The 27,460-nt window shown below is 42.2% G+C and overlaps 2 protein-coding genes across 3 annotated transcripts in view; one reads left to right on the plus strand and one right to left on the minus strand.

The window, feature by feature from the left end:
* RPN2 (ribophorin II) overlaps nt 1–13,837 on the minus strand; it is a 55,644-nt gene extending 41,807 nt beyond the window's left edge. For both annotated transcript variants that reach the window (XM_059133281.1, XM_059133280.1), the window contains exons 1-2: nt 13,705–13,837; nt 8,571–8,764 (exon numbers count right to left, since the gene is read on the minus strand). In XM_059133281.1, the coding sequence (XP_058989264.1) occupies nt 8,571–8,764; nt 13,705–13,717 (207 nt within the window). In that variant the 5' untranslated portion in view covers nt 13,718–13,837. The remainder of the gene's footprint in view (nt 1–8,570; nt 8,765–13,704) is intronic.
* MROH8 (maestro heat like repeat family member 8) overlaps nt 13,487–27,460 on the plus strand; it is a 59,122-nt gene continuing 45,148 nt past the window's right edge. Inside the window, exons 1-4 of the mRNA XM_059133286.1 lie at nt 13,487–13,854; nt 19,832–19,953; nt 22,052–22,197; nt 25,335–25,457. Of these exons, the coding sequence (XP_058989269.1) occupies nt 13,559–13,854; nt 19,832–19,953; nt 22,052–22,197; nt 25,335–25,457 (687 nt within the window). The 5' untranslated portion in view covers nt 13,487–13,558. The remainder of the gene's footprint in view (nt 13,855–19,831; nt 19,954–22,051; nt 22,198–25,334; nt 25,458–27,460) is intronic.

Genomic DNA, 27,460 nt, shown 5'->3' on the forward strand with positions numbered 1-27,460 from the left:
CCAATGTCAATTTGGTTTTAAAAGCAGCAGCAGAAGGGAGAGAAGGCCCCAGGAGACACACCCTGGAGGCTCAGTAAGCCCACCCAGGGCTGAGGCCTCAGCTGGCCACTCTAACTTTGACTTCAGCTGTCCCCATTCCAGATTCATCTTCCCAACTGACGTCTGCAAATCACCCCCCAAATCCACCTTTCTGTGCCCTCTGTTGAGACTCCAATTATCTAAACGTCTAAAAGTACATCAGTGCTTTTCTCTACCCATGCTTCCCTCCAGTTCCCCGAACAGAATCAGGAGCCAAGAAAAGACAGCAAAATCTCCCAGCTACGCTTACCTCTCCCTTATTTCCTCCATTAATATCTCCCAACTACTCTTTTTTTTTTTTTTTTAAGATTTTATTTATTTATTTGACAGACAGAGATCACAAGTAGGCAGAGAGGCAGGCAGAGAGAGAGGAGGAAGGAGGCTCCCTGATGAGCAGAGAGCCTGATGCGGGGCTCAATCCCAGGATCCTGAGATCATGACCTGAGCCGAAGGCAGAGGTTTAACCCACTGAGCCACCCAGGCATCCCTCCCAACTACTCTCTCACACCACGCTCTGTATTCTCGCCAGACTCTGTTATGGCATCGTGCTGTCGAAGCATACCCAGACGAGAGCCCCCACAATAGGGCCTTTGTAACTGGGCCCACCTTTTTCATATGCACTTCTTACCACCCTTCTCCCCACGCCTCTGCTCCAGCTGCCCCGGAAAACCAACCCACTGCCCCCCAACACCCAACAAGCACAGTTAAGCCTCCAGGTTTAGTACAGGCTCTTCTCTCCATCTGGAAGCCCATTCACCTTGTCAGTTCAACTTCTCCCTTTCAAGGGAGACATACTAACAAAACTCCAGGGACACCTGGGTGGCTCAGTCGGTTATGCCACTGCCTTCAGCTCAGGTCATGATCCCAGGGTCCTGGGATCAAGTCCAGCATCGGGCTCCTTGCTCAGCAAGGAACCTACTTCTCTCTAGGCCTCTGCCTGCCACTCTGCCCACTTGTGTGTTCTCACCCGGGTGTGTGTGCGCATGCTCTCTCTCTCTGACAAATAAATAAATAAATAAAATATTAAAAAAAAAAAACCTCAAGACTTCTTTTAAAATAAGCTTTCCTTGATCCTTCTCCCCACACCCCACCCCCCCAACCTACTACCTTCTTTCTCTACCAGTGAATCTCCAAATTGGAAAAGCTCCCTCCCTCAACAATGGACAGAACTGATCACATCTTCATCCTGAAATATTCCCTCCCTTCCCCTCCAGGATTCCCCTGCACTCTCCTGGCTCTTGTCCAGCTGCTCCTTAGTTTCATCCTCTTCTACCTGACCATTCAACACTGGAGTTTTTAAACTCCTCGGCCCACTTCTCATCCATTCTCTCTCTCCCAAGGCAATCTCATTCATTCCCATGGCTTCTACAGAACCCCTGCGCAGACCGTCTCAGAGCTGTACTCCCGGGTCAGACTTCTCTCAATGGCCACTGAAATAACTCAAAAGCACTTCAAGCTCAACATGTTTAAGACCAAACCCATGATCCTGCCCACACAAACCTAATTCTCCTTCTGTGTTTCTATCTTACAGAATGGCCCAACCACCCACTTGTGCAGCAGAAGTTGGAAGTCTGGGTGTTATCTTTTGTACCGTTTCTGCATTCAGTCCTGCTCCATATTCCCCTGCCAAAGTCTGTCCTCTACAGAACAGGAGAGAAACCTCTCCAAAATGAAAATGGATCCTGATAATTGCTGCTTAAAATCAACTGCTCTTTAGGAAAAAGCAAACATTTTCCTGTGGCTGCGAAGGCACTGAGATTTAGCCCCCACTTTCCCCCCAAGCTCCACTCTTCCCTCTCTCTCTCTCATGGTCCACTCCACATGCTGCCTCCTCTCAGTCTCGCAAATGTAATCTGCTCCCTGCCTGCACAGGACCTTTGCGCCTGCCATTCCCACTGCCTGAAGTTCCTTCCCTCCCCTGTCTCCTGGTTAACTTCTACTTTCCCTTCAGAACTCAGATCAACTATACCTTCCTTCACTTATTTCCTCCATTAATATCTCCCAACTACTCTTTTTTTTTTTTTAAGATTTTATTTATTTATTTGACAGACAATTAAATTATTTATTTATTTGAGTGCCTACCAGGTGCTACTCTAGGCCCTGGAGAGGCACGACAAATAAAATGAATACAGTCCCTGCCCTCAAGATGCTGTAACTTAGGAGGATACAGAGTGAGATTTAGGTTCAGAGATTTCTTTGGGAAAGCCATCCCTGACCAGGTCAAAGTCCCCTATTTATAACACCATCTATCTCACCTTCATAAAATTTAGCATTGTTACAAATATTCATACATCTATTTGATTATATGACCAATGCCAAACTCCACTATTGGACTATACATTCCAAGAGGGCAGAGGCTCTCTCTCACTGTTCAACACTGAATCCCCAGCGCCTAGCACAGAGCAGAAATTCACTAAGTATCTACTGAGTGACTGACTAAACTGTGCCATAGCCAATACAGACCACAACCCCCTGCACAAGGCCGGGGCTTATAGTGAGCTTCCTTGGGACAGGGTGAGCACTGCTCCCTCTGCTGGACTCTCACACACGTGTGTCTGGGACTCTCCACACACTAGGTGTCCCTTTGCACGGAGTACCTGGTCTCACTATCATGGCCCCTGCCTTTCACTAGATAATGAGCTGCTGTCTTCTCTGCACTTAGCATAATGTCTGGCACACAGAGGTACTCCATAAATAACTACTGCTGGAAGAAATGTCTGACTGCCTCCTATGCCCAGCAACCAGCTGAGTACCTGGCCCTCGGCACATACTCAGCCCTTGTTGAATGGTACAATATACTGACCTTCCTAAGCACTCACCAGGTACCAGGCACTGAGCTAAGCACTTTATCCTTATCATCTCATTTAGTCCTCACAACAACCCTGTAAGGGGTTCACCACCCCGTTTTACCAACAGGGAAAGTGTATCATTGACAACCTGTTACAGCGCCTAAAGTTCACAGATTGCAGTCGCTCGAATACTACATCACAATTTTTGCCATAGTATATATCCTATTTACTTCAAACTTTCAGTATAATGAATACAAAACTCCCACCACTGTTCTTAAATCTTGCAGAAAGCTAAGCAATATATCTATAAAATCACCATTCTCATGTGCTTATGGTTTTTAAATACACGTGTACAGTACCTGACTATTAAAATGAAAGATGTTCACTCTTCATAACACCTAAAATCAACTCTCATCCCACACTCTGCTGTTCCTAGAACTGCTTTCTATCCTCATCTTCTAATTAAGCCCCATTCCTCTTGGTTTTGCTGCTAAAATCTCTGTGGTAGAATAACCAAAATCTCCCCTGAGAACCTATCTGTGAGAACAACCAGTTCAGTGCCCCTAGCAGGACCGGAGTTCCCTCTGCTCAGCTGAAAGCAACAACGGAGCAGGACACGTTCCACCACACAGAAGTGGTAGTAATGGAGACTGTCCTCCATGGATTTGTTTAGTGTGCACATCCAATAAGGCAATTCGATCACTTGAAACTTCCATACAACTCTCTTCCTTCCATTGCTTATAACACAAACATTACACAATCACCACAGCACGCTCCATAAGCGACTTAAGAGTGAAGTATGTGATTCGCCCATTTATTTTCTAATCAACAGGCACATCTGAGAGCTTGCCTTTCTAATATGCTAATGTTTACAATTCATTCAACAACTATTTGTTGAACACCCTGTGTTTATTACACATCAAGCAGTGGGGAGGACAGTTTGAGGAAAAATGTCAATCAATGTACAATAACCCTTATTACTATAGAGAAGAGCTGAGAGCTAAAACTAGTACATACTCACGATATGCCAGCACCATGCTAACTACCCTAACACGCATCACCTGTGAGCGGACTATTAGTATTATTATCTCTATCTTACAGATGAGAAAAACAGATTCTGGAAAGTTCAGTAAGCTGCACATGTCACTCGGTTGTGAAGTCTGACTTTAAAATCTGTTTTATAAACCTAAAGCCACAGCTGGCCCAATCATGCAATCATGCAATACCCTGACCACAGTGTAGTGTGCAGTTGTCTGGATAGCTTCAGTCTGTATCTTCAGCCCTGATCAATGTCTCTTCAAATTCAGGACATCCGCGGGGATACCTCTAGGAGTATGTGTTCAACCTAAATCCATGGAACTCCCAATCATGAAGACAGAGAAAAAGGTATTGTTCTAACTAATGTGAGAGCGGCTCACTCCTCCATGATCCCTCCTGAATCTACAGTTCATGGAACTGAATCCTACAGTTCATGGAAGCTTGAAAATGACCAGTAGAAACCGCTCTTCCTGCATTCAAATCCACCAAAATTCAACCTTGACCTAATATTCCAATTTTATCTCTTATACCTCACCATATAAAACCTCTATGAGTCAAGGCTGCTCTACTCTGTGTCTCCCAGTTTTCTCTCTTCGCCAGGTGCCCCCCCCCCCCCACAGACACTGCAGCCTCCTGTACATTTCAGTCTCTGCGCCAGGCATTATCTGAACTCACGTGAATAGACTATAAATAGAGGCAAAACTTTTTAAATAATGGTGATGATAATAACTACCACTTAAAGGGCCTTTTGGGGTCCAATCACTTACTTGGCATAATATGATTTCCCTTTATCTTTATAATGATCCAGTGAGGAAGGCATCATATCTCCCCTTTTACAGAGAAATGGAACCAGAATCAAAAACTTGGGCAAGGGGTGCCTGGGTGGCTGTCAGGTAAGCATCTGCCTTCCGCTCAGGTCATGATCCCAGGAGCCTGGGATCGAGCCCACATCAGGCTCCCTGCTAAGTGGGGAATTTGCCTCTCTCTCTCCCCTGTCCAGGCTCATGCCCTCTCTTACTCTTTCGCTCGCTTGCTCGCTCTCTCTCTCACTCACCTGCTCTGCACTCTCTCTCTCTCCAATAAACAAATAAAATCTTTAAAAACAAACTTGGGTTCACTAGCACTGATGCTTGCACTCTTTGGAGTGAAACTAATTTTACTAAGAAGGTACATTCTTACAGGATTTATAACAGGGCAATCACAAGGAAAAGTCCGTTTCCTTAATATAGTCAAACACGGGAAGGAAACAGCAGGCAGAAACAAGAAACAACTATCAGGAAGAAACCTGAATGAGTGTGGACCTCACAAAGCATCATAGCACAGTAAGGGTTAGCAAATTTTCTGCAAAGGACCACAGAGTAAATGTTTTAGGTTTTGGGGGCCAGTCTCTTAAGTAACTAGTCGACTCTAGCACCAAAGTGCAAAAGCAGCCACAATCAATATATAAGTGAGTGGGCTTGGCTATGTTTCAATAAAACTTTATTTACAAAAACGGGCTTTAAGCTGGATTTGACTCTGGAGGCCATAGTTTGTCAACAGTTCTGCCATATGGTATTCAGATGATGGCTGGCAGATATCGGGCAAATTATTAACCACTCTGAGCTTCCATTTCCTCCTCTATTACAGGATAATATTTCTGACCACATAGAATTAAGACAATTAACTCAAGTTAACATAACCACTGTACCCAGCATATACAAGGCATTCAACAAATCAGTAGCAATTACTGATTCTAGTCTGGAACAGGAAATGTAAAACTAAGCCTAAGACATTTTATCACATAAAAACAAACAAAAAACACACACAGAAAGACATTACGGCCCACTCGTCAAAATGGGACATTCTGGGCATCAAAAATAGTAACAACTGTTATTCTATGTCAACTACACTTCAAAAAAGAAAAAGAAAAGAAAGAATAGCAACTGCCATGGATTGCAAAACATTACCTGGGGCAACCAGTTCTGGCCATGACAGAATTAAAGGTATTGAACTTACCCTCCTCCCATAAATAACTATAAAACTGAAAAAATATATGAAGATACTGGACAACAGACAGTATAAGGTTGTGATACTTAAAAGAAAGTAAAAAGTGTGAAATGATGGGAATTTAAATAGAAATATACTCTTATAAGGTGCTTTCATTACTGTGACATGGTAAAGTAAGGATTCAAAGTACACTGTGATAAATTCAAATGCATGTTACAATCTCTAGAGCAACTACTAAAAAAATAAGTAGAGCTAAAACCAACAGGAGATATCAAACAAAATAATAAAAAATTATTCAATCTAAGACAGGAAAGAAGGAGGAAAAAAATAGTCAGACAAATAAAAAACAAATAACAAGATAGTAGACTTCAACCCAACAGTATAGTTACATCAATAAACTAAACTCCCCAATTAAAAGATAGAGATTGTCAGACTGGATGATAACAAAAAACAAAAAACCAAGTCCCTACTGTACACTGTTTACAAGAGATAGGTTAATCTAACAATACCCAAATCTATTCATCCTACTTTATCATAACTAAAAGTGAAATAACCAGATATCATGCACCAATGACACGAAGTACACATCACCACCTACAAAATACTTCTGCCAAGAAAACTGACCTGAATCTAATTAAGCTTCAAGAGCTAACCATCAGGGGCGCCTGGGTGGCTCAGTGGGTTAAGCCTCTGCCTTCGGCTCAGGTCATGATCTCAGGGTCCTGGGATCGAGCCCCGCATCGGGCTCTCTGCTCGGCGGTGAGCCTGCTTCCCTCTCTCTCTCTATCTCTCGCTTTCTCTGCCTCTCTGCCTACTTGTGATCTTTGTCAAGTAAATAAATAAAATCTTAAAAAAAAAAAAAGAGCTAACCATCAGTTTATAGGACTATAGAAGATAGGAAGTATGTTCAAAAACAGCATGAGGGGCACCTAGATGGCTCAGGAGGCTAAGTGTCTGCCTTCAGCTCAGGTCATGATGCTGGGGTCCTGGGATGAGCTCCACATTGGGCTCCCTGCTGAGTGGGGCGAGTGCTTCTCCCTCTCCCTCTGCCCCTTCCCCCAGATCATGCTCTTTCTCTCTTTCAAATAAATTTTTTAAAAAACTTTAAAAGTCCACAAACAAAGAGCATGAGGATGCTATTAATCAAAGGCAGAATGTGGATCTTCTCCAGGATAAATGATCTGGCTTGTTCTACAAATAAAAGATATTGGTTGGGGGTGGAAGAGGGGAGATGCAAACTGATACAGATGAAAAAAGTATTTAAAAGCAGAGTTTTCTTCTATTGGTAGCAGAAGAGGTCAGAGAATTGAAGAGTAAGAACTCAGTATGTCATTACTGATTTAAATGGGGAGGGGACAACATAAGAAAAAAAAGTGGGTGGCCATGAGGAACAGAGAGCAGCCTTTGGCTGACAGCCCACAAGAAAACAGAGATCTCAAACTTACAACCACAAGGAACTGCAGGCATTCTGTTAACCACCTGAACAAGAGACTGAAGCAGATTCTTCCCCAGAACCTCCAGATATGAACTCAGTCTGCTCGACACCATCATTCTGACCTTCTGAGACACTAACTAGGGAGCCCTGCCAAGCCTCCCTGGACTTCTGACCACAGAACCATTAGCTAATAAATGAGTGCTATTTTAAATAACTAAATGTATGGTCACTTGTTATGCAGCCATAGAAAACTAATACACAGGGGCACCTGAGTGGCTCAGTTAAGTGGCCAATTCATGATTTTGATCCCAGGGTCTTTGATCCCACAGCTCAGAGATTGAGCCCAGTGATGGGCTCTACACTTAACAGGAGTCTACTTGAGATTCTCTCCCTCTGCCCCTTCCCCCACTCACGTTCTCGCTCTCTAAAATAAATAAATAAATCTTTACAAAAAAAAGAAAAGAAAACTAACACACAAGGCTTATATAGGAAACCTGGCCTTAACTTCTTTGCCCTAGCTGTCCATGCTACTGTAATGAATAAAATGTAAATTCACTTAAGATTGAACATTTTCCAGGACTCCTGGGTGGCTCAGTCAGTTAAGCATCTGCCTTCAGCTCAGGTCATGATCTCAAGGCCCTGGGAGGGAACCCCACATCAGGCTCCCTGCTCAGCAGGAAGTCTGCTTCTCCCTCTCCCTCTGCCCCTCCCCACTGCTTGTGTGCACTCACACTCTCTCTCTCAAATGAATAGATAAAATTTCTAAAAAAAAAAAAAAAAAGACTGAACCTTTTCCTAAATCCAGGAAACGTTTTAGTTGTGATGCTTTTCCTAATCAAAGGTCCAAAGAGTATATTAAAACTGCCTGATACAGTGACTGTCAGTGTTTAGTAAAAATGAACACCCCCATCTTGAACTCCTTTATTATTTATAAGTCACACATACAGGGCACCTAACAAGTATATGTGGTACTATACAGTCTCACTCAGAACTATATCAATAGATTCTACAGGCAAAATTTAAGCTAATAAAAAGTAAAGTTTCTAAGACTTGCTCTTCTTTATATTCTACTAAAACACCTGGCATGGCCCCAAACATACATTAGGCATTAAAAGAGAAGAACATCTGTCAGACTAAACTAAGTATTTATATATTAGCCTTGGGTCATCCTCAAATGAGCAAGAGTTCTCAAATACACACAGGGACCATAGTTAAGGGATGAGACCAAGACAAAAGTAGCCTACCTTTACATCTGGCACCTGGGCACCTAGGCTGCTGAGTCCCACGATAGAGTAGAAAGCAGATTCCAAACTTGTGAAAGGGCGATCCAGTGAGGCTTTCAGTCTCTCCACATCTGCCTTGGTGAGGTAGTGAGTGGGCGTCAGAGCCTGGGTGCTGGCTATGATTGTCAGGGCCAACAGGAAGACAGTGCTTGAACCTTGGGGGGAAATGACTATTAAACACAATCCAAATGATTCCAAAGTTCTATAAACGGTTCCAACGATGGTGTGCATCAAGGTCCGGGAACCAAAGCATGTAAGAAAGGGGAAGGCAAATGGGAGGTTTAACTGGGAGAGAAGTCCTGGGAAAATGGCGGGCACTGTCTTCATCCGTCTGAAGGACAGTCCTCCCAGTAGCCTGTGTCGCTAAAGCACAGGACCCAGCATGCCATTCTGATTTCAAATACGTTTGTAACTCCTATGCCTCTGTCTTAGAGGCACCTGCCTCTCACCAGATTTCTTCATTTACTTACTCTTCCCTCCATCTGTGGCTCTCTGGACCCTTCTCTGGTCCTCTAACAAGTCATGTTGTACGCTACCCAGAACTTTTTCATGCTTTCCCTTACTTCAACTTTCAACTGTTTTTTTTACTCTCTGATTTCAGTTCAAGTATCTCTTCCTCAAGAAGTCTCCCCAACAGCCCTTCCTTGGGTTAGGTCACCAGTACTACGAAGTACTAAAGAATGTGACCTCTGAGGCCAGGTTTTAATACTAGCTTTGCCTGGATGTCCCGGTGGCTCAGTCAGTCGGTTCAGTGTCAACTCTTGGTTTTGGCTCAGGTCATGATCTTGGGGTTGAGACTGAGCCCCTCACTACACTCTGCACTGGATATGAAGCCTGCTTGCACGCTCTCTAAATAAATAAATACATACATACTTTGAAAATAAATAAATCCTAGTTCTGCCGTTTATTAGCAATATGGCTTTGGCAGTTACAATGTGGCCAGTCTGACCTCGATTTCCTCAAGTGTAGAGTGGGATAATAACAGTACCCACCTCAGGGGTGTAATGAGGATTACATGAGTTAACAGAGGAAGATCTTAGAACAGCGACAGGCTTGTAACAAGAGCTATATGTTAGGTACTTCTATTACCATCACTATTGTTGTTGCTATATTCATGCACAGCAACCTGAACTTCTATGTAGTCTATTTCAGAACTATAATTCATAGTGTAATGTCTGATTCCTTTGCTAAACTGTAAGCTCCAAGAGGAGAGAGTTTCTTCAACACATTCCAGTATTTCTAAGTATTAAACATTCCTTGGCATGTAGTAGTACTGAATTAATATTTGCTAAGTAAGTGGAAAGAAAAATTAATCCTTGTCTATGATGCTCTAGGAGACAGGAACCAGTTATGAGTGGTACATCCTCTGGGCTGCTTCATCAATTGACTGCCATCCAATTAACACAACAGTATCCACCACCACCTCCCCCCAACCACCCACCTTATCCATACTCCATGGTTTGTTACCCACGTTCAGCCCTGGTCCAGTATTGTCAGGTCAGGTCAGTAGTGGCCTAATGCTACATCACAATGCCTACGTCATTCACCTTACTTCATCTCATCATGCAGACATTTTATCACATAGGCCTCTATTATCAAGAAGGGTGAGTACAGTACAAGATGTTTTAAGAAACCACATTCAGGGGGCGCCTATGTGGCTCAGTGGGTTAAGCCTCTGCCTTCGGCTCAGATCATGGTCTCAGGGTCCTGGGATCGAGCCCCGCATCAGGCTCTCTGCTCAGCAGAGTCTGCTTCCCCTCTCTCTCTGCCTGCCTCTCTGCCTACTTGTGATCTCTCTCTCTGTCAAATAAATAAAATCTTTAAAAACAAAAAAACAAACAAAAAAAGAAACCACATTCACATGAGTTTTATTACAATATCTTGCTCTAATTGTTCTTTCATTATTAGTTATCATTGTCAATCTCTTACTGTGCCTAATTTATAAATTAAATTTTATCATAGTTATGTACGTATAGGAAAAAAACACAATATATTTAAGTGTTCAGTACTATCTGCAGTTTTAGGCATCTACTGAGGATCTTGGAAAGTGAGCCCTGCAGATAAGGGAGCACTACTGTAATTGCAAGGCTAATGGTAATGGTACTAAATCCTCTGCTCACAGTGTCAAATTTAGTTTGAACTAGAATCCCTCAAGAAAGGCATTATAAGGGGGAGCTTGCCGGGCTCCGTCGGTGGAGCATGTGACTCTTGATCTTGCAGTGGGAATTCAAGCCCCACGTTGGGCAGATTACTTTAAAAAAAAAAAAAAAAGGCATCATTATATCTCTTTTACAAATAAGGTAACTGAGAACATCAGTACCTTACAAACGATCTTGGACTCAAACTCAAATCTAACTATACAGTTTACACTCCACTATTTTTGGGGAGATTGTTGTAGAAACAATGGCTATATTACCGGTACCTCAGAATTGTTCTTCTATGAAGGCTAGTTCTATTTAAATCCTTGTATGGGTTAAATTATCTAAAGAATGTGGAAGTTCTTTTTAAAACACTAGAAAGGTATCTATAGTGTACAGTATTCAATTATAAAATATTTATTGAATGCTTACTAAGAACTATTTTTGATATTAAAAATAAAGCAGGGGGGTGTGCCTTGATGGCTCAGTCAGTTAAAGCCTCTGCCTTCGGCTCAGGTCATGACCCCAGGATCCTGGGATAGAGCCCCACATCAGGGTCTGCTCAGCAGAAAACCTGTTTCCTCCTCTCTCTGCCTACTTGTGATCTCTGTCTGTCAAATAAATAAATAAGTAAAATCTTTTTCTTTCTTTTTTTTTTTTAAAGCTAAATAAATAAATAAATAATAAAGTAGGGGCACCTGGGTAGTTCAGTAGGATAAGCCTCTGCCTTCAGCTCAGGTCATGATCTTGGGATCCTGGGATTGAACCCCGATCGGGCTCCCTGTTCAACAGAGCCTCTTCTTTGCTCTCCTTCTGCCCTACTTCCCTCTCGTGCCATCTCTTGTACTCTCTCTTGTGCTCTTGCAAATAAAGTCTTTAAAAAAAAAATCATTATCATGTTACAAGGTGAAAAGTGCTATGGAGAAAAATAAAGCACAGAAGAGATCTGAGAAAAGCTACACTTTATTTTTTTTAAGATTTTATTTATTTATTTAGAGAGAGAACACACACAAGGGCGGGAGAAGCAAAGGGAGAGGGAGAAGCGGGCTCTCTACGAAGTGGGGAGCCCAACTCGGGGCTTAATCGCAAGACCCTGGGAACATGATCTAAGCCAAAGGCAGATGACTAACAGACTGAGCCACCCAGGCACCCCAGAATGATTTTAAATATGGTAGTCTATGACGATCTAACTAAGAAATAAAGTGATTGTGTGTAGACCTGAGGGAAAAGAAGGGAGTGTCACAAAGATATTTGGGGGGAAACTATCCCAAGAAGAAAAGCAAGTGCAAAGACTCTGTATATATGGTATTCTTTGACATTAGCAAAGAGTAAAGTACAGCTAGAGTGGCATAAGCAAAGGGTGAAAAGTATGGAAGAGGCAACAGAGATAGCAGAGGCAAAATATGAAGGGCCTTTTAAACCTCTGTAGGGACTCTCGCTTTACTGAGATGGGACCCAACAGAAAGTTTTGAGAAGAGGAGTGATATGACTTACAATTTAACAGGAACATTGTGTTGAGAATAAACAAAACTGTGTTGAGACTAGGCAGGAGAAAGAACCTGAAGAGGGTCACCAGTTAGTAATAATGCAAGTAAAAAAGATGATGTGGTCACAGCCAGAGTGACAGCAGTAGAGATGAGAAGTGGTCAGAGTCTGGCTAGAATTCAAAGTCAAAGCCAAAACTGCTAAAGAAGAGAAAAATGTAAGAAAGAGGAGCCAAGATACAAATGCTGAATTCCAGTGCCTTGTGTACATGCATGTAACTCAATAGATTAAGATTTAGTAAATGACAACTGGCATTTCCCCCAGAGAGACTATAAATTCCCCTAACACAGCATCTGTGTCAGAATTCTAATCCTCCCACCTCGATTTAATAGCGACAACATTTTTGGCTAAAACTGCGCACTTAACATGTGTGTGGGGGGGTATGCCAATACTATGCTAAGTAGCTGGCATGCAATGAGTCATTAAATTTTCACAACATCCAAGTGAGTGTAGTTTACATACCAAGAAATTGAGACTCTACTAGAAGTTACCTCCCTAAGACACATGACTGACAATCAAAATGCAGGGCGTTTGAATACAGTTTGCTTTTAACCACTCTATTACCCTCAACTTTTCCAAAAATGGAGCAATGACCCACTGTCTTATTCACTGCTATCTTGGGCAAGTTATTTTTCTCTGAAATTTTGTCTTCCTGTCTGTCAAACGTACATAATCGTACACATTCCCCACGCCGCGGTGAGACTACATGAGGGTCCATCGTGCACAGTGCCCGCTCCACAACTAGCAATGCAGTTAACTTTATTGATGCTTGCGTAGCGCCGTGCACTATTCTCAACTATGCACGGGGCTCAGCTCATTTAATACAGCAACTTATGCCGCAGAAAATGTGACTAATCTAGTTTACAGATCAGAAACTGAGGTGCAGAGGGGTTAAGGAACTTGGACCGGATCACAGAAGGAATACTTGGCACACTACCAGTTTGCACCAGGAGAATCTAACTTCAGAATTTATACTCTAAGCTCCCAGAGACGTGAGTGATTTTCTTGCTCCTTTTTATTAAAAAGGAGGCCACGATCGACGTGGCCAAAAGCTCACTCGTAGGCCGCCCGGCCCCGGAGACTCCGCGAGTCAAATGAATGAGTGAAGCCACACCTAAGGTTAACCGCGGCCCCCGGCTGGGCCTCCGGGGCACCCGTAGCTCCGCGCCGCACTAGCACCTACCCCACCTCCACTCGCCCGCAGTCCCACCCGCTCGCCGGCCCTCCGTCACACACTCGACCCCAAAAGAGCCGGAGCCCGAGCCCATGCCCCTGCCCCTGCCCCGCAGGGGAAGAGGCTCCCGCGTGGCCGGCTTCCGAGTGGCGAGCACTAGCCTCCCGCGGGCTACGGCCCACTCGCCAAGGCGTGCCGGCCGCGGGGCCCCGTCGTCGAGCCATGCACAACGCCTCACCCGGCGACGCCATTCCTCCGAGCAGGTCCCACCACCAGGGCCCGAGCCGCAGGCTGACTTCCGCTCGGGGAAGTGGCTCCAAGGGCGCGCCGGAGGGGACGTCAGGGACTCGCGGCAGGCTGCGCGTGCTGGGATGGGATCTAGGCACAGGTCAGTCTCCGCCGCCCCACTGGGTCGACCCGGTCCCAGCAGGCCGCGGCCCAAATTCCAGTTCCCGCGCGAAAGGGCGACGCCGTCCTCACCTACGGGCCCGCCTCCCTCCCCCCGCGACCTGGACCACTTGGAACCGGCCGCCTCGCAACCGTCCTAATCCGGGTGCTCCCAGTACGCGATTGGACGAGGCTTCGGGGTGGGCCTGAAACGGGGCCTCCGCTGATTGGCCGACCGCGGTGATTGGCCGGTGGTGCCGTCACTCAGTCGTCTGTAGGCAGCCCGGCCAATTTTAAAGGAATGGGAAGGGTCCAGGGAGGAAGGGCAAATGGTGCTCCAGGGTTCGGGTTTTCTTTTTTTGTTTGTTCTTTTTTTTTCTCCCTCTTTAGGAAATTATGGCAATTTCTGCCAAAGATTGTTTCACCTGTGAATAACTGACCTAGCGAGTGATGTCTTCTTTGGTTTGCAAAGCATTTCAGTATACGTAGATAACTTTGAGGAACGTACTAGCCCAATGTTACAGAAGGAGGAGGGTCAAAAATAGGGAAAAAAAAAAAAAAAAAAAGAAAAGAAAAAGAAAGAACGGGCGCCTGGGTGGCTCAGTGGGTTAAGCCTCTGCCTTCAGCTCAGGTGGTGATCTCAGGGTCCTGGAATCAAGGCCCGCATCAGGCTCTCCACTTGGTGGGGACCCTGCTTCTCCCTCTCTCTCTCTGCTTACTTGTGATCTCTGTCTGTCAAATAAATAAAATCTTAAAAAAAAAAAAAGAAAGAAAGAAAGCGACTTATCTAGGAACTCCATAATAACTAACTCCAATTATTGGACATCTATAGGTTAGCCCAACAGTGTAGTAAGACTATAGTACGTTATTTGATTTACTCCTTATCACCATTGTGTGAGGTCTGTACTGTGTTACTCCCAATTTATAGAAAAAGAAACTAAAAGATTTGAACCCAGACAGGCTGACCCCGTAATCTGTGCTTTTAACTCTTATAGACATACAAAATATGCACAATATGGTAAATTTTATTATTTGTATCCCAGATATTATTAACCCAGATAGGGGAGAGTGAGTTCTGTCTGCTGCTGTGCTATTCAGTAAAGTAGATACTAGCTGTACGTGGATATCTAAATTTGAGTTTAAATTAATTAAAATTTTAAATTTTAGGGGTGCCTGGGTGGCTTAGTGGGTTAAAGCCTCTGCTTTCCGCTCAGGTCATGACCCCAGGGTCCTAGGATGGAGCCCCACATCAGGCTTTCTGCTCAGCAGGGAGCGTGCTTCCCCCTCTCTCTCTGTCTGCCTCTCTGCCTACTTGTGATCTCTGTCTGTCAAATAAATAAATAAAATACTTAAAAAAATTTTTTTTTAAATTTTAAAACTCCATTCCTCAGTGGTGCTACGCACATTTCAAGCTCATTGGCCACATGTGGCTACCAGATATCATTTTGGATAGCACAAAATTAGGGAATATTTCCAATATCAGAGAAAGTTCTATTGGATGGTGCTGATACAGAATACATAAAAAACTCTTCTGGAGTGTCTGAATGGAGCACAAGGTTGAGCCTGGGACTTTTGGTTTCAGCTCCAAGCGTGGTATCAGGGTCCTCATCTCAGGGTCCCCACTCATTGTGGAGTCTGCTTGAGACCCTCTCTCCCTCCACCTGTGCCCCTTGCCTCTACTCCCTCTCTTCCCCCCACCAAAATAAATAAATCTTAAAAATAACAAAAACTCTTCCAATTCAAAGTAAGACAACTACTGTGGTGCTGAAGCCATCTCATAGTGACTTGCAAGAGTCACTTATGAAATTTAGCAAGGGGGATGCCTGGGTAGCTCAGTCGGTTGAGCATCTTGATGTCAGCTCAGGCCATGATCTTGGGGTCATAGAATTGAGCACCACATAGGGCTCCAGGCTCAGGGTAGAGCCTGTTTGGGATTCTTTACCCCTTCCTCTTGCTCCCCCTCTGTTCCTCTGCCTGCTCTCACTCTCCCTTTCTTAAAATAAATAAATAAAATCTTTAAATTTAGCAAAAGTTTTGCAAATTGATTGCTAAATACAGCTCTTTAGAAAAATTAAATTGGAGGTGCCTGGGTGGCTCAGTGGGTTAAAGCCTCTGCCTTTGGCTCGGGTCATGATCCCAGGGTCCTGGTATCGAGCCCTACATCGGGCTCTCTGCTGGGCGGGGGGAGCCTGCTTCCTCCTCTCTCTCTGCCTGCCTCTCTGCCTCCTTGTGATTTCTGTCTGTCAAATAAACAAGTAAATCTTTTAAAAAAAAATTAAATTTTACACACAACAAAATAAAGTCTATTGAAAACCAGTTCATTTCATTATCACTTTACCATCTTGTATGCTTTTGTGGTTGCTCATATCTATTGCATCTATATGGTGGAAATATATGGTGTTGTGCTACTGCACATCTTTTTCCAAAGTAACATCAGTAGCTTGATTTTGGCCACAGTGGGAATATTTACACCATAGAATTAGCAGATGCTACATACCAGGGCTTGATTTTTTGCTTTGTTATGTCTAAAGTTAATGATGGGAAAATGTTAATAAAGATTAAATTTAGAAGTGTGTCATGTCTATAGGCTTTACATTGTAAATAGCCCCCAAACTTAAGGAAATATCATTCTAGTGTTTGAAAACTATTATCCAACTCAAAGAAGTCACTTCTGAAGTTTTGGTTACATCTTACTCATTAATGTAAATGAAAATATCAACCAGCATTCACTTAAAAACTGTGCTTAGAAAGTCTGCTTTAAACATTTACCAGCATACCACTGCAAGTAACCCAGTAAAAAACACAGGCAAAAGACTTGAATACAAAAAAAAAAAGACTTGAATACGCACTTCATCAAGATAATCAACATCATTACATATTGATTGCATTGTATATTAAGTCCCCAGGAGACATTGCTATACATCCACTGAAATAGTTAATATAAAAAGGACCAATAAGGGGCGCCTGGGTGGCTCAGTGGGTTAAGCCTCTGCCTTCGGCTCAGGTCATGATCTCAGGGTCCTGGGATCGAGTCCCGTATCGGGCTCTCTGCTCAGCAGGGAGCCTGCTTCCTCCTCTCTCAATCTCTCTGCCTACTTGTGATCTCTCTCTGTCAAATAAATAAATAAACTCTTTAAAAAAAAAAAAAAGGACCAATAATACCAAACACTGGCAAGGATGTGGAACGACTGGAACTCGCATATATTGCTGGTGGACATGGAAAATGGTGCAATCATATTGGAAAACAGATTTTTAGTTTTTTAAATAGCCAGTTATATGACCTACTGCATGACCCAGCCATTCTACTCTTAAAGGGTTTGTTTGTTTGGTTGGTTGGTTTGGTTTTTTTGTTTAATTTTGTTTGTTTGTTGTTGATTTTCTTTATTTATTTGAAAGGGAGAGGGAACATAAGAATGAGCAGGGAGAAGGGCAGAGAGAGAAGCAGACTCCCTGATGAACAGGCAGCTGACGCAAGCCCCTGGCCCAATGACGCAAGCCCCTGGCCCAATGACGCAAGCAGCATCCTAGGCCCCTGGGATCATGATATGAGCAGAAGATAGACGCTTAACCGACTAAGCCACCCAGGTGCCCCGGTTTGTTTGTTTTTAATTAACTAGCTCTTTTAATTATTAAAGAAATATAAGTACACAGGAAGAAGCTCAAACTTTATTGGTTTGTTTTTTCCCAAAATTATTTTATTTACTATTAACTAAATGAAAAAACAATATTTATAAACATATATAAAGAAAAAAGAATGATCCCGTGAAATTGTGTACTTGCCATCCTATTAAAGAAAAGATAGGGTCGCCTGGGTGGCTCTGTCAGTTAAGCATCCGACTTGATTTCAGCTCAGGTCTTGCTCTCACGGTTGTGAGTTCAAGCCCCACGTTGGGCTCCACACTGCACACTGGGAGTGGAGCCTACTTAAAAAAAAAAAAGAAAGAAAAAGAACATAACCATAACTTTTAGGTCCTCTTTCTAGTCTTATGCATTCCATCCTCTTTCTCCCTGCTCAGAGATCCCCCATCTTGCAGGTTATCGGTTATATTGTTTCCTTGCTTTTCTTCATAGTTTTACTGTGTATGTTTATAACTCCATGTTTTTTGCTTTTGCATATTTCTTAACTTTATATAAATGGAGTTTGCTACACATTTTTTCTGTGACTTTCTTTTTTCTCTCAACATTGTTAAGATTTATCTGCTTTGCTGTGCATAGCTAGAACTCATTCATTTTCCCTACTGTATGGTACTTTATTGGATGAATTACTACAATTTATTCTCCTGTTGGTAGGCCATTGGGTGTCTCTAGGTTTTTGCTATGATGACTACCGCTGTGAAGATTCTTGCATATATTTCTAATGCACACGGGTAAGAATTTCACTGAAAATACATTCCTGGGAGTAAAATAGTGAGTCATGGTAGAGGCATCATTGCAACTTTACTAGATAATGCCAAATTATTTCCCAAATGGCTGTACCAATTTACACTACAACTGTGATTTGTAAGAGTTCTCTGCTCCACAACTTTGTCAATATTTGCTATTCATGCCAAAAAAAAAATTTTTTTTTCAGGCAAAAGTTTAAAAAGTTTGGGGTGCCTGGGTGGCTCAGTGGGTTAAAGCCTCTTGCCTTCGGCTCAGGTCATGATCCCAGGGATCTGGGATTGAGCCCCACATTGGGCTCTCTGCTCCACGGGGAGCGTGCTTCCTCCTCTCTCTCTGCCTACTTGTGATCTCTGTCTGTCAAATAAATAAAATCTTTTTAAAAAAAGTTTAAAAACTGGGGCGCCTGGGTGGCTCAGTGGGTTGAGCTGCTGCCTTTGGCTTGGGTCATGATCGTGGGGTCCTGGGATCGAGCCCCGCTTTGGGCTCTCTGCTCAGCCGGGAGCCTGCTTCCTTCTCTCTCTCTCTGCCTGCCTCTCTGCCTGCTTGTGATCTCTCTCTGCCAAATAAATAAATACAATCTTTAAAAAAAAAAAAGTTTAAAAACTAAATTTTCTCTCAATTCCACTCTACAGAGGTTTGGTTTGAATACCTGAAGTTTTTCTTCACGTATCCCAACATTTGGATGTGTCTGTGTGTCTATAGGTGCACAGAGTTAACATACATTGCTTGACAACTTGCTTTTTCATCCATTAATAGATGCTAAGCATTTAGCAAATAGAGATCTATTCCCTCACTCAGCCAGTATTCGTTGAGCATTACCATGCGCCAGGCATTCTAGTCTCTTCGAATATATCCATTAACAAAGCAGCCACTGATCTTTGCCTTCATGGAGCATACACTTTAGCTGGAGGAGACAGATGGTGAACAATATCATAAATAGGAGATTAACATATTAGAAGGTATTGTATGCTACAGAAGCAAGAAAAAGTATGAAAGGGTAACAGGAATTGGAGACAGGGGTGTTCTATCTGAGTTTTTTGTTTTTTTTTTTTTAATAGCAGCCTAGTATTTCTTACCTATCCATTCATGCCCCATGAGGCCAACAATATGCTAGGTGCTGGCATTTCAACCGGGACCGTGTAGACAGGTTTCTCCCTTCATGGAGCTGCTGATGGGAGACCATGAGCAAACCCAAATGAACTTGATAATTATAGGTAATGGTTAAATACTGTGGGAGGGGATTGGGAAGAGCCTGCCTAACTTAGACTGGTGATCAATAAATGCTTCTCTGAGAAGGTGACATTTAAGCATTGCCTCAAGTGATGAGACAGAAGCAGCCCTGAAATACTAATATTTCTTGACAAATCATAAGACACTCTTAACTCTAGGAAACAAACTGAGGTTCGGTGGAGGGGAGGTGGGTGTGGGGTTGAGGTAATTGGTTGATGGGCATTAAGGAGGGCACTTGATGCAATGAGCACTGGGTGTTATATGCAATTGATGAATCTCTGAAATTAATAACACTATATGTTAATTTACTGATTCTAAAATAAATAAATAAATACAAATATTTCTAATCCCCTATTCATTCCTAGGATCTGTAGTCAGGAAGAAGTAGTGATCCCTTGTGCTTCTGACAATGATTCAGGAAGTGTGGATTTGCAGCTGAGCAACTTAGAGGATATTAGAAAAGATCCAAGTAGCCTTGAACTTACAGGTAAGAGGGGGGAATGTTTGGGGTTTTTTTGTTTTTTGTTTTTTTTAAAGGCAGGAGGGGAGGTGGAAAAAGGGGATTCTCTGTTGGAGTCAAGTTGCTGGATAAGAGCCTTCAACTAGACTTTGACAATGAATTTGGTCCCTGAATTTAAGACCTTGGAATATGTTTGGCACAATAAGATAAAATATATTAGTCTAGACATAATAAGAAACTGAGATAGATAATCCTGCAGACTTGCACAGAGTCTAAGTGCTAGAAGGATTCTAAGAAGGGAAAGGTGGTTATGGGTGGACCCTTGATTGGGCTACAGAATATCTATCTTTTCATTTATTCTGCAAGCATTTACTGAGTACCAGTTGTTGAATATACAGCAATGAACAAGACCAACATGGTCCCTGCACTCACAGAATTTGCTGAAAAGGAGTAGTAAGTAAACAGATATTAAATAAAGTAATTACAAATTGTAGTTAATACTATGAAAGAATTATAGGGCCTGAGACAAAAAATAAGGGGGATGAGAACCTATTTTAAGCCACGGATGTCAGAGAACGCCTATCTAAGACAGCACTATTTAAACCTAAAGGAGGCCTCAAGGATGTGAAAGAGAAACCCATGTGAGAAGCAGAGGAATGAACATCCCAGGTGGATTAATAGAATGTACATGAGACAGGAAAGACTATTTGAGGATCTATATTTCCCATGTCTACATTCATTCAACAAACATTTATTGAAGTCCTACTATGCCATAAACATGGATCTAGCTACTAGAGATTTAGTAAGAAACAGAACAGACACAGCGTACTTGTGGATAGATGATTGGAACCAAGTTTAATATGGGTGCTTGGGAGTGGGGGAGTAGGGAGCAAATATAAAGAAGCTTTTTAGCAGCTAGGAGGATATTTGTCAAAATGGGCAAAGAGGTGATTCAAGAAAGGCATCCTGGAGCAGATCCCTGAAGGATGAGTAGGAGTTAGCTAGGCAAAGGAGGTAGGAGGTAGAGAAGGTGGGGAAGAAGAAGGAGAAACGTGTAGGGAGAAGCATGAGAGCTAAATGAGATAGGTTTCTAGTGCATGAGAAGAATGTGACAGTGGGTGGCAGGAATTTGGAAAGAGGCTATAATTCAGGAGACCAAAAAGTGTGCAGAAGTGCAGGGGTAGAATTCCTGATGATGGGTGTGTTAAAAGGGAAATAGTAAGACTGTTTCCCCAACAGGAATAAAGAGCTTGGTTTTGGAAAACAGGAGGTAAGGTTGTAAAGCTATATGAAGAGGGAAATGATACCATCCTAATCTTTGTTGCTCAGCAGAGGAATAATATTTGCCAACACTTCCTTCGTGCTAGCTCTGTGTCAACTAAATGAGGTAGGTTCTGTTATCATCCCCATCTAGGAAATGAAGAAATAGACCCAGAAAAAGTGAGATCACACATGGTCAGAATGCTAGAAAATAGCAGAGCACAGATCCAAGCCTAGGCAGACAAACTCTGGAGCCTGTGCCTTTTATCAGAGTCTATCCCAGGTCTGGAAGGAGGATTCCTGAAGCACTTACTGGAGCCTGGTCCAGGGGGAAGAGATCATCAAGGGGATGCTACTGTATTTGTGAAGTTCTTGTCACCACAGAGTCATAGATGTTTGAATTCAATAATAGTATCTACCATTTAAGTACTTACTGTGGACCATATACTGAGATAAGTCTTTGTATTCAGTACCTCACTTAGTCCTCACGATAACCCTGTTTTACAGGTAAAGAAACTAAGGTTCCAAGAGGCAAACTAACTTGATAAAGGTCATAGAATTAATAAGGGGTAGAGCCAGGATTCAAATTAATCTCAGACTGAGATAAAAAGTAAATGCTCTTAACCACTGTGCTATAGCTCAGTCTTGAAGGTTTTTGTAGCTTAGGAGGGCCTTAGACAACACTGAATTTGTAATTGGGAAGACTAGACTTGGAGAGTGGAAGGGACTTCGTCAGGGTTGTGGAGCAGATACTAAGGGTGAGACCAGGGCATGACTATCCTGACATCCGGTGGATCTCCCCATTATGACTGTAGAACTCTGCGTGGTTCAGATATGTCATCTGCTGTGTTTCTTTCGGTATTAGACTCCGACATCTCTGACATTGCTGGACTGTCTCGGGATTCACTCACAGATAGCTTCAGGCACCTGACCCAAAAGGGCGCCCTCAGTGAGGCCGTTGTTGAGAGGCTAATCCGATCTATCCAGGAGGTTTTTGATGGTGAGCTACAGGTATGCACAAGCAATCATACTGAGTCATCCAACTTATTCCTCCATTTTCACAACTATTTTAAACATTTATGATTTCTTTATCATACAGATAATTGATATTATAGACTATAAAATTTATGTTTATATTTATTTTTATATTAAACATTTATATACATTTATAAACTGTATTTATATTTATGCATCTGTTTACAAAAACTATGTTTTTGTTTATTTTTATATTAAACATTTATATACATTTAAAAACTGTATTTATATTTATGCATCTGTTTACAAAAATGCCTATTAAAAGAAAGAAAAGAAGAAGAAAAATGAATCTTCCCTAAGCCACTCTCCTGAGATAACTGTTAACATTTTAGTATATATATTTTCAGATTTTTCTTCTGTACATACAAATGCATGTAATTATAGAAAAATAAACAATTAGACATGGTGGGAGGAAAAAGGTTTTCTAGGCGAATAGCTTTGGATCTATATTACCCTACTTAATTTGGATCTATATTACCCTGTATAATACAGTATTCTGTTGTTTAGTAAAACATTCATTCATTCATTTATTCTGCAAGAGCACATAAGAAAAAATTTTATCTTACCCTGGGAGTAAGGGAAGGCATTTCTGAGAAAGGAACCCTTGAGGTCAGATCTGAGGAATGAATAGGAAGAACTAAGAGAAGGTAGAATTGGAGGAAGTATTCCAGAAATAGGGCATTGTCTGTGTTTAACAGCCTTGAGGCAGAAAGGAGCAGAACATGTTTGATGAACTCACAAAAGCCTGGTATGTCTGTCTGTCCTTTGTTAACAGACACTTGGGTTGTTTCCATATCTTGGCTCTTGTGAATAACGTTGTGGTGAACATGGGAGTGCACATTACCTCTTTCAGATCCGGATTTCATTTCCTTTGAATATATATACACAGAGGATTCTAGTTTGGGAAAATTTGTCAAACTTTACATTTTCTCTGTGTGTAATGCTAATAAAAACTTTTGGGAAAAACACTTAAAGCCAGAATGTTGGTCTTCCCTTTTGACTCAAACATTTCTTTACACTTCATGTCAGCAGGACTTTATAAAACATTTCTTTGTAATTAATAAAGGGCAGGGATTGCTGCAGTTAATTGAAAAAAAGAGAAAATCCATTCCCTGCTTTGATCTGAATCCACAATCAGGCGGGAAAATAGATGAAAAGAAGGTGATTTTGTCAGAGTATCACAAAGACCATGATAGCAATATATACTATGTGCTTTATGGATACTCCTGGGAAGGGCACCCAATGTTGGTTCAGGAGAAAATGGATTTTTCTAGTCTTAAAGGATATATAGATTTTAGTCAGTAAGCAAAGTAGGTATAGAGAATTCAGTAGGTGCAAAGGCCCAGAACCAAGAAAGGGCAGCATAAAAGTTAGTCTGTCTAAAGTTCAGAATGCTGCAGGCAAGGAGAGGATGAATTTGAAGAGGTTAGCTGGGGTCACATTGGGAAGGCCTTGACCTCCATGGATGCTATTGAAAGATATTTTGGTAGGGAGTTACCTGATCAAGTTTTTACATAATGAAGATGAATGTGGTGACAGCTAGGGGAATAGATTGGAGGGCGTCAAAACTGGAGCAGGAAAACTCAATGTTGATTGTTACATAAGGTAGATGAGAAAGAATTAAACTATGAAGTCAGATTCTGGCTGTATATAACACTACTTGCTGTTCAGAGAGCTAATACCAGGTTATACTATCCATAGGCTGGGAGGGAAAGATGACAAAAAATTTTCCCAAGATTGTAGAATTATTGACATCTTTTATTGTCTTCATACTTTATTTTTTTCCAAGTTTATGTGATAGATACTGCTTTTATAATCAGAAAAAGAGGGGCGCCTGGGTGGCTCAGTGGGTTAAGCCGCTGCCTTCGGCTCAGGTCATGATCCCAGGGTCCTGGGATCAAGCCCCGCATCGGGCTCTCTGCTCGGCCGGGAGCCTGCTTCTTTCTCTCTCTCTCTGCCTGCCTCTCTGCCTGCTTCTGATCTCTCTCTGTCAAATAAATAAATAAAATCTTTTAAAAAATAAATAAATAAATAATCAGAAAAAGAATAATGCAAAAGATTTTACTTTTGAAATAAGAACCTGCATTTTTTTTTATTTTTTTTTATTTTTTATTTATTTATTTGACAGAGAGAGATCACGAGTAGGCAGAGAGGCAGGCAGAGAGAGAGAGAGGAGGAAGCAGGCTCCCTGGTGAGCAGAGAGCCCGATGCGGGACTCGATCCGAGGACCTGAGATCATGACCTGAGCCGAAGGCAGCGGCTTAACCCACTGAGCCACCCAGGCGCCCCAGAACTTGCATTTTTTTTTAAAGATTTTATTTATTTGATAGAGATCACAAGTAGGCAGAGAGGCAGGCAGAGAGAGAGGGAGAAGCAGGCTCCCCATTGAACAGAGAAGCACAATCTGGGGCTCGATCCCAGATCCCTGAGATCATGACCTGAGCCAAAGGCAGAGGCTTTAACCCACTGAGCCACCCAAGCGCCCCTAAAAACTTGCATTTTAATAGGGAACCTTAAAGACTCAAAATAATATTTAATGACATCAAGAGATCTAGAAGTAACAGTCAGAGTCACTGTTAGGAACTTTAATCAGACAGCAGTATATAGATAGGATGGGTAGATGGGGAAGCAAAGACTAAAGGTGGGGAGAGCCATCATGGAGCAGTTAGCAATCCAGGATTTCATCTAGCTGAGAGGAAAAATGAAGTCCCAAACCCAGGCAGGGCAAGTGGACAAGGAGTTCCATTCCTCTGTAATTTATTCATTCCTTATAATAAAAGACCTGAGGGAGCCTGCGTGGCTCAGTCAGTTAAATGACTGCTTCAGCTCAGGTAATGGTCTGAAGTCACATGATCCAATCCCACATCGGGCTCCCTGCTCAGAGGAGAGTCTGCTTCTCCGTCTGACCCTCTCCCCCTTCGTTCTCTCTCTCCCAAATAACTAAAATCTTTTTTAAAATAAATAAATAAATAGACAGATAAAAGACCTGAGACTAGTTTGAATGAGATGTCAGATGTTTAGAACATCACAAGAAACTTCTCAAAAACCCTCTAAAACTATCAAATGAGATTGTAATATGTAATTGTGTCTTTATCATTTTTCCACAAATTCAGAGTGAACTTGAGAAGCTGGCATTCCTACAATCTTTGTCTTCTCTCAGCCGAACTTTACCTTACGATGAAACCATAGAATCATTCATTCACAACCACATAGCAGACATTGTGCGTATCATAAATGTAAGTATTTTGACCTTATCACAGATTATTAGGGCCACACAAATTCATGACTTGACTAACAGATGTTTTAGTGGCTTCATGTATATTATCAATTTCCTTGACCTCTTCTTGTACCAGTATCTGTGTATGGAGGAGAAATAGGCATACTCCACAAATATAATTACGCTTGAAAACCAACTAAAAGATGAGTAGAAAGGAGGGAAACAGCATGTAAATTCTCAGTCAGGACTATACTGCATTCTTGTTAATGAAGCCGTAGTCATGAGGCAAACTCTATAATCCAATGCCCAGGTTCAGGTTGCCAGCTGTGTCTCTTTCCCACTGTGTGACTTTGGGAATCTGTGCAACTTCTCAGTGCCTCAGCTTCCTCATCTACAAAGTAAGAATAGCTGTATCCTTCACAGAGCTATTGAGAGTATTAAATTAAAAATAAACATATGTGGGCACCTGGGTGGCTCATTGGGTTAAAGCCTCTTGCTTTCAGCTCAGGTCATGATCCCAGGGTCCTGGGATCGAGCCCCGCATTGGGTTCTCTGCTTGGCGAGGAGCCTGCTTCCCCCCCCCCCCGCCCTCTCTCTGCCTGCTTCTCTGCCTATTTGTGATCTCTGTCAAATAAACAAATAAAATCTTAAAAAAAAAAAAAGAAAGAAAGAAATGAGCTATTGATACATGCTAAAACTTGAATGAATCTCAAAATGATCATGCTGTGTGAAAGAAGCCAGATGAAGAAGATACAGGTCATATGATTCTATTCGGAGAAAATTCTCAAAAGTGCCAACTTATGTAAAGTGACATCAGATCAGTGGTTACCTGAAAATAGGAATAGAATGGGGAGGAACAGGAGTGTGAAATTACAAAGTTTGTACAAACAAACTTTTGGGAGCAATCCATATGTTCATTATCTTGATTGTGATGATGGTGTTTTGCAAATGTATACGTAAGTCAAAAACCTCAAACTATACACTTTAAATATGTACAGTTTGTTGTGTGTCTATTACCTCAAAGTCAGAAAAGCTGTAAAAATTCTGTTGAGAACTTTAATCAAAAAGAAGAAATGCAGTGGCAACTAGGATATGAAGGAAAGATGACAAGATTGGCATGAAATTAATCCAGATAGATCTCCTGATCTAAGCCTCAAAGGATGTGCTAGATAGGGTAGACAGAAGGGACCAGAGTGTAGGGGCTTTGATCGGCAGATTCCTACCTAGCTATGTCAAGACAGAATGTCAGTGCAGGTACTTTTTAGATGCTCCTGGTGCCCCACAGCAGATGTGAGCACTAAGACCTCCGACCCTGGAATGTTCATGGCATCAAGCTTGTGCTTGGGGGTCCAACCTAATTCTGCACCTGGGGTCCTCCACAAAATCCTACTATTTCCAGGTTGTTTGGTATATATAGTTACACTCACCATTGAACAGACACCATTGAACAGATCACGTGAGCCGTGAGGCAGGCAGTAGATGAGAAAGACTTTTCAGGAAGTCTCTTCAGTGGTATGGGTAATAAATGCTGAAGGATTTTGGAGGATGAACAGTTCACAGTAGACAGAACTAACATGAAAAGACTGCCCAGTTGTGCCAGTGAGACTTTGAGCTCCCTGAAGCACCACGGTGAAGAAGAAAGGGAGCTGTTTTACAAATTAGAAGACACAATTTCTAGTTCCGCTGTCAAGCACAACCTGTGTGATCTGAGGCAGATCACTTAGCTTCTCTGAACCACTAGCTCCACCTGGAAAATGGAGATAGTAATATCTGGTTTTTGTTAAGGCCTTTGAGACAAAATATCTCATTTGGTTAAGATTCTTCTTGGAGAAAGCAATAAAAATCAACTCTGGCTCACTTAAGTTAAAAAAAAGAAAAAGAAAGAAAGAGAAAGAGAGAAAGAAAGGAAGGAAGGAAGGAAGAAAGAAAGAAAGAAAACAGGAGGCTAGGATATCCCCCTAGAATCTAAGACTTTTTATCAATCAAGCCTCCAGAAGAGTATGTTCCAGGACAACTCCTAGG

The sequence above is a fragment of the Mustela lutreola genome, chromosome 9, assembly GCF_030435805.1.
Source record: "Mustela lutreola isolate mMusLut2 chromosome 9, mMusLut2.pri, whole genome shotgun sequence".
NCBI classification, from domain to species: domain Eukaryota; kingdom Metazoa; phylum Chordata; class Mammalia; order Carnivora; family Mustelidae; genus Mustela; species Mustela lutreola.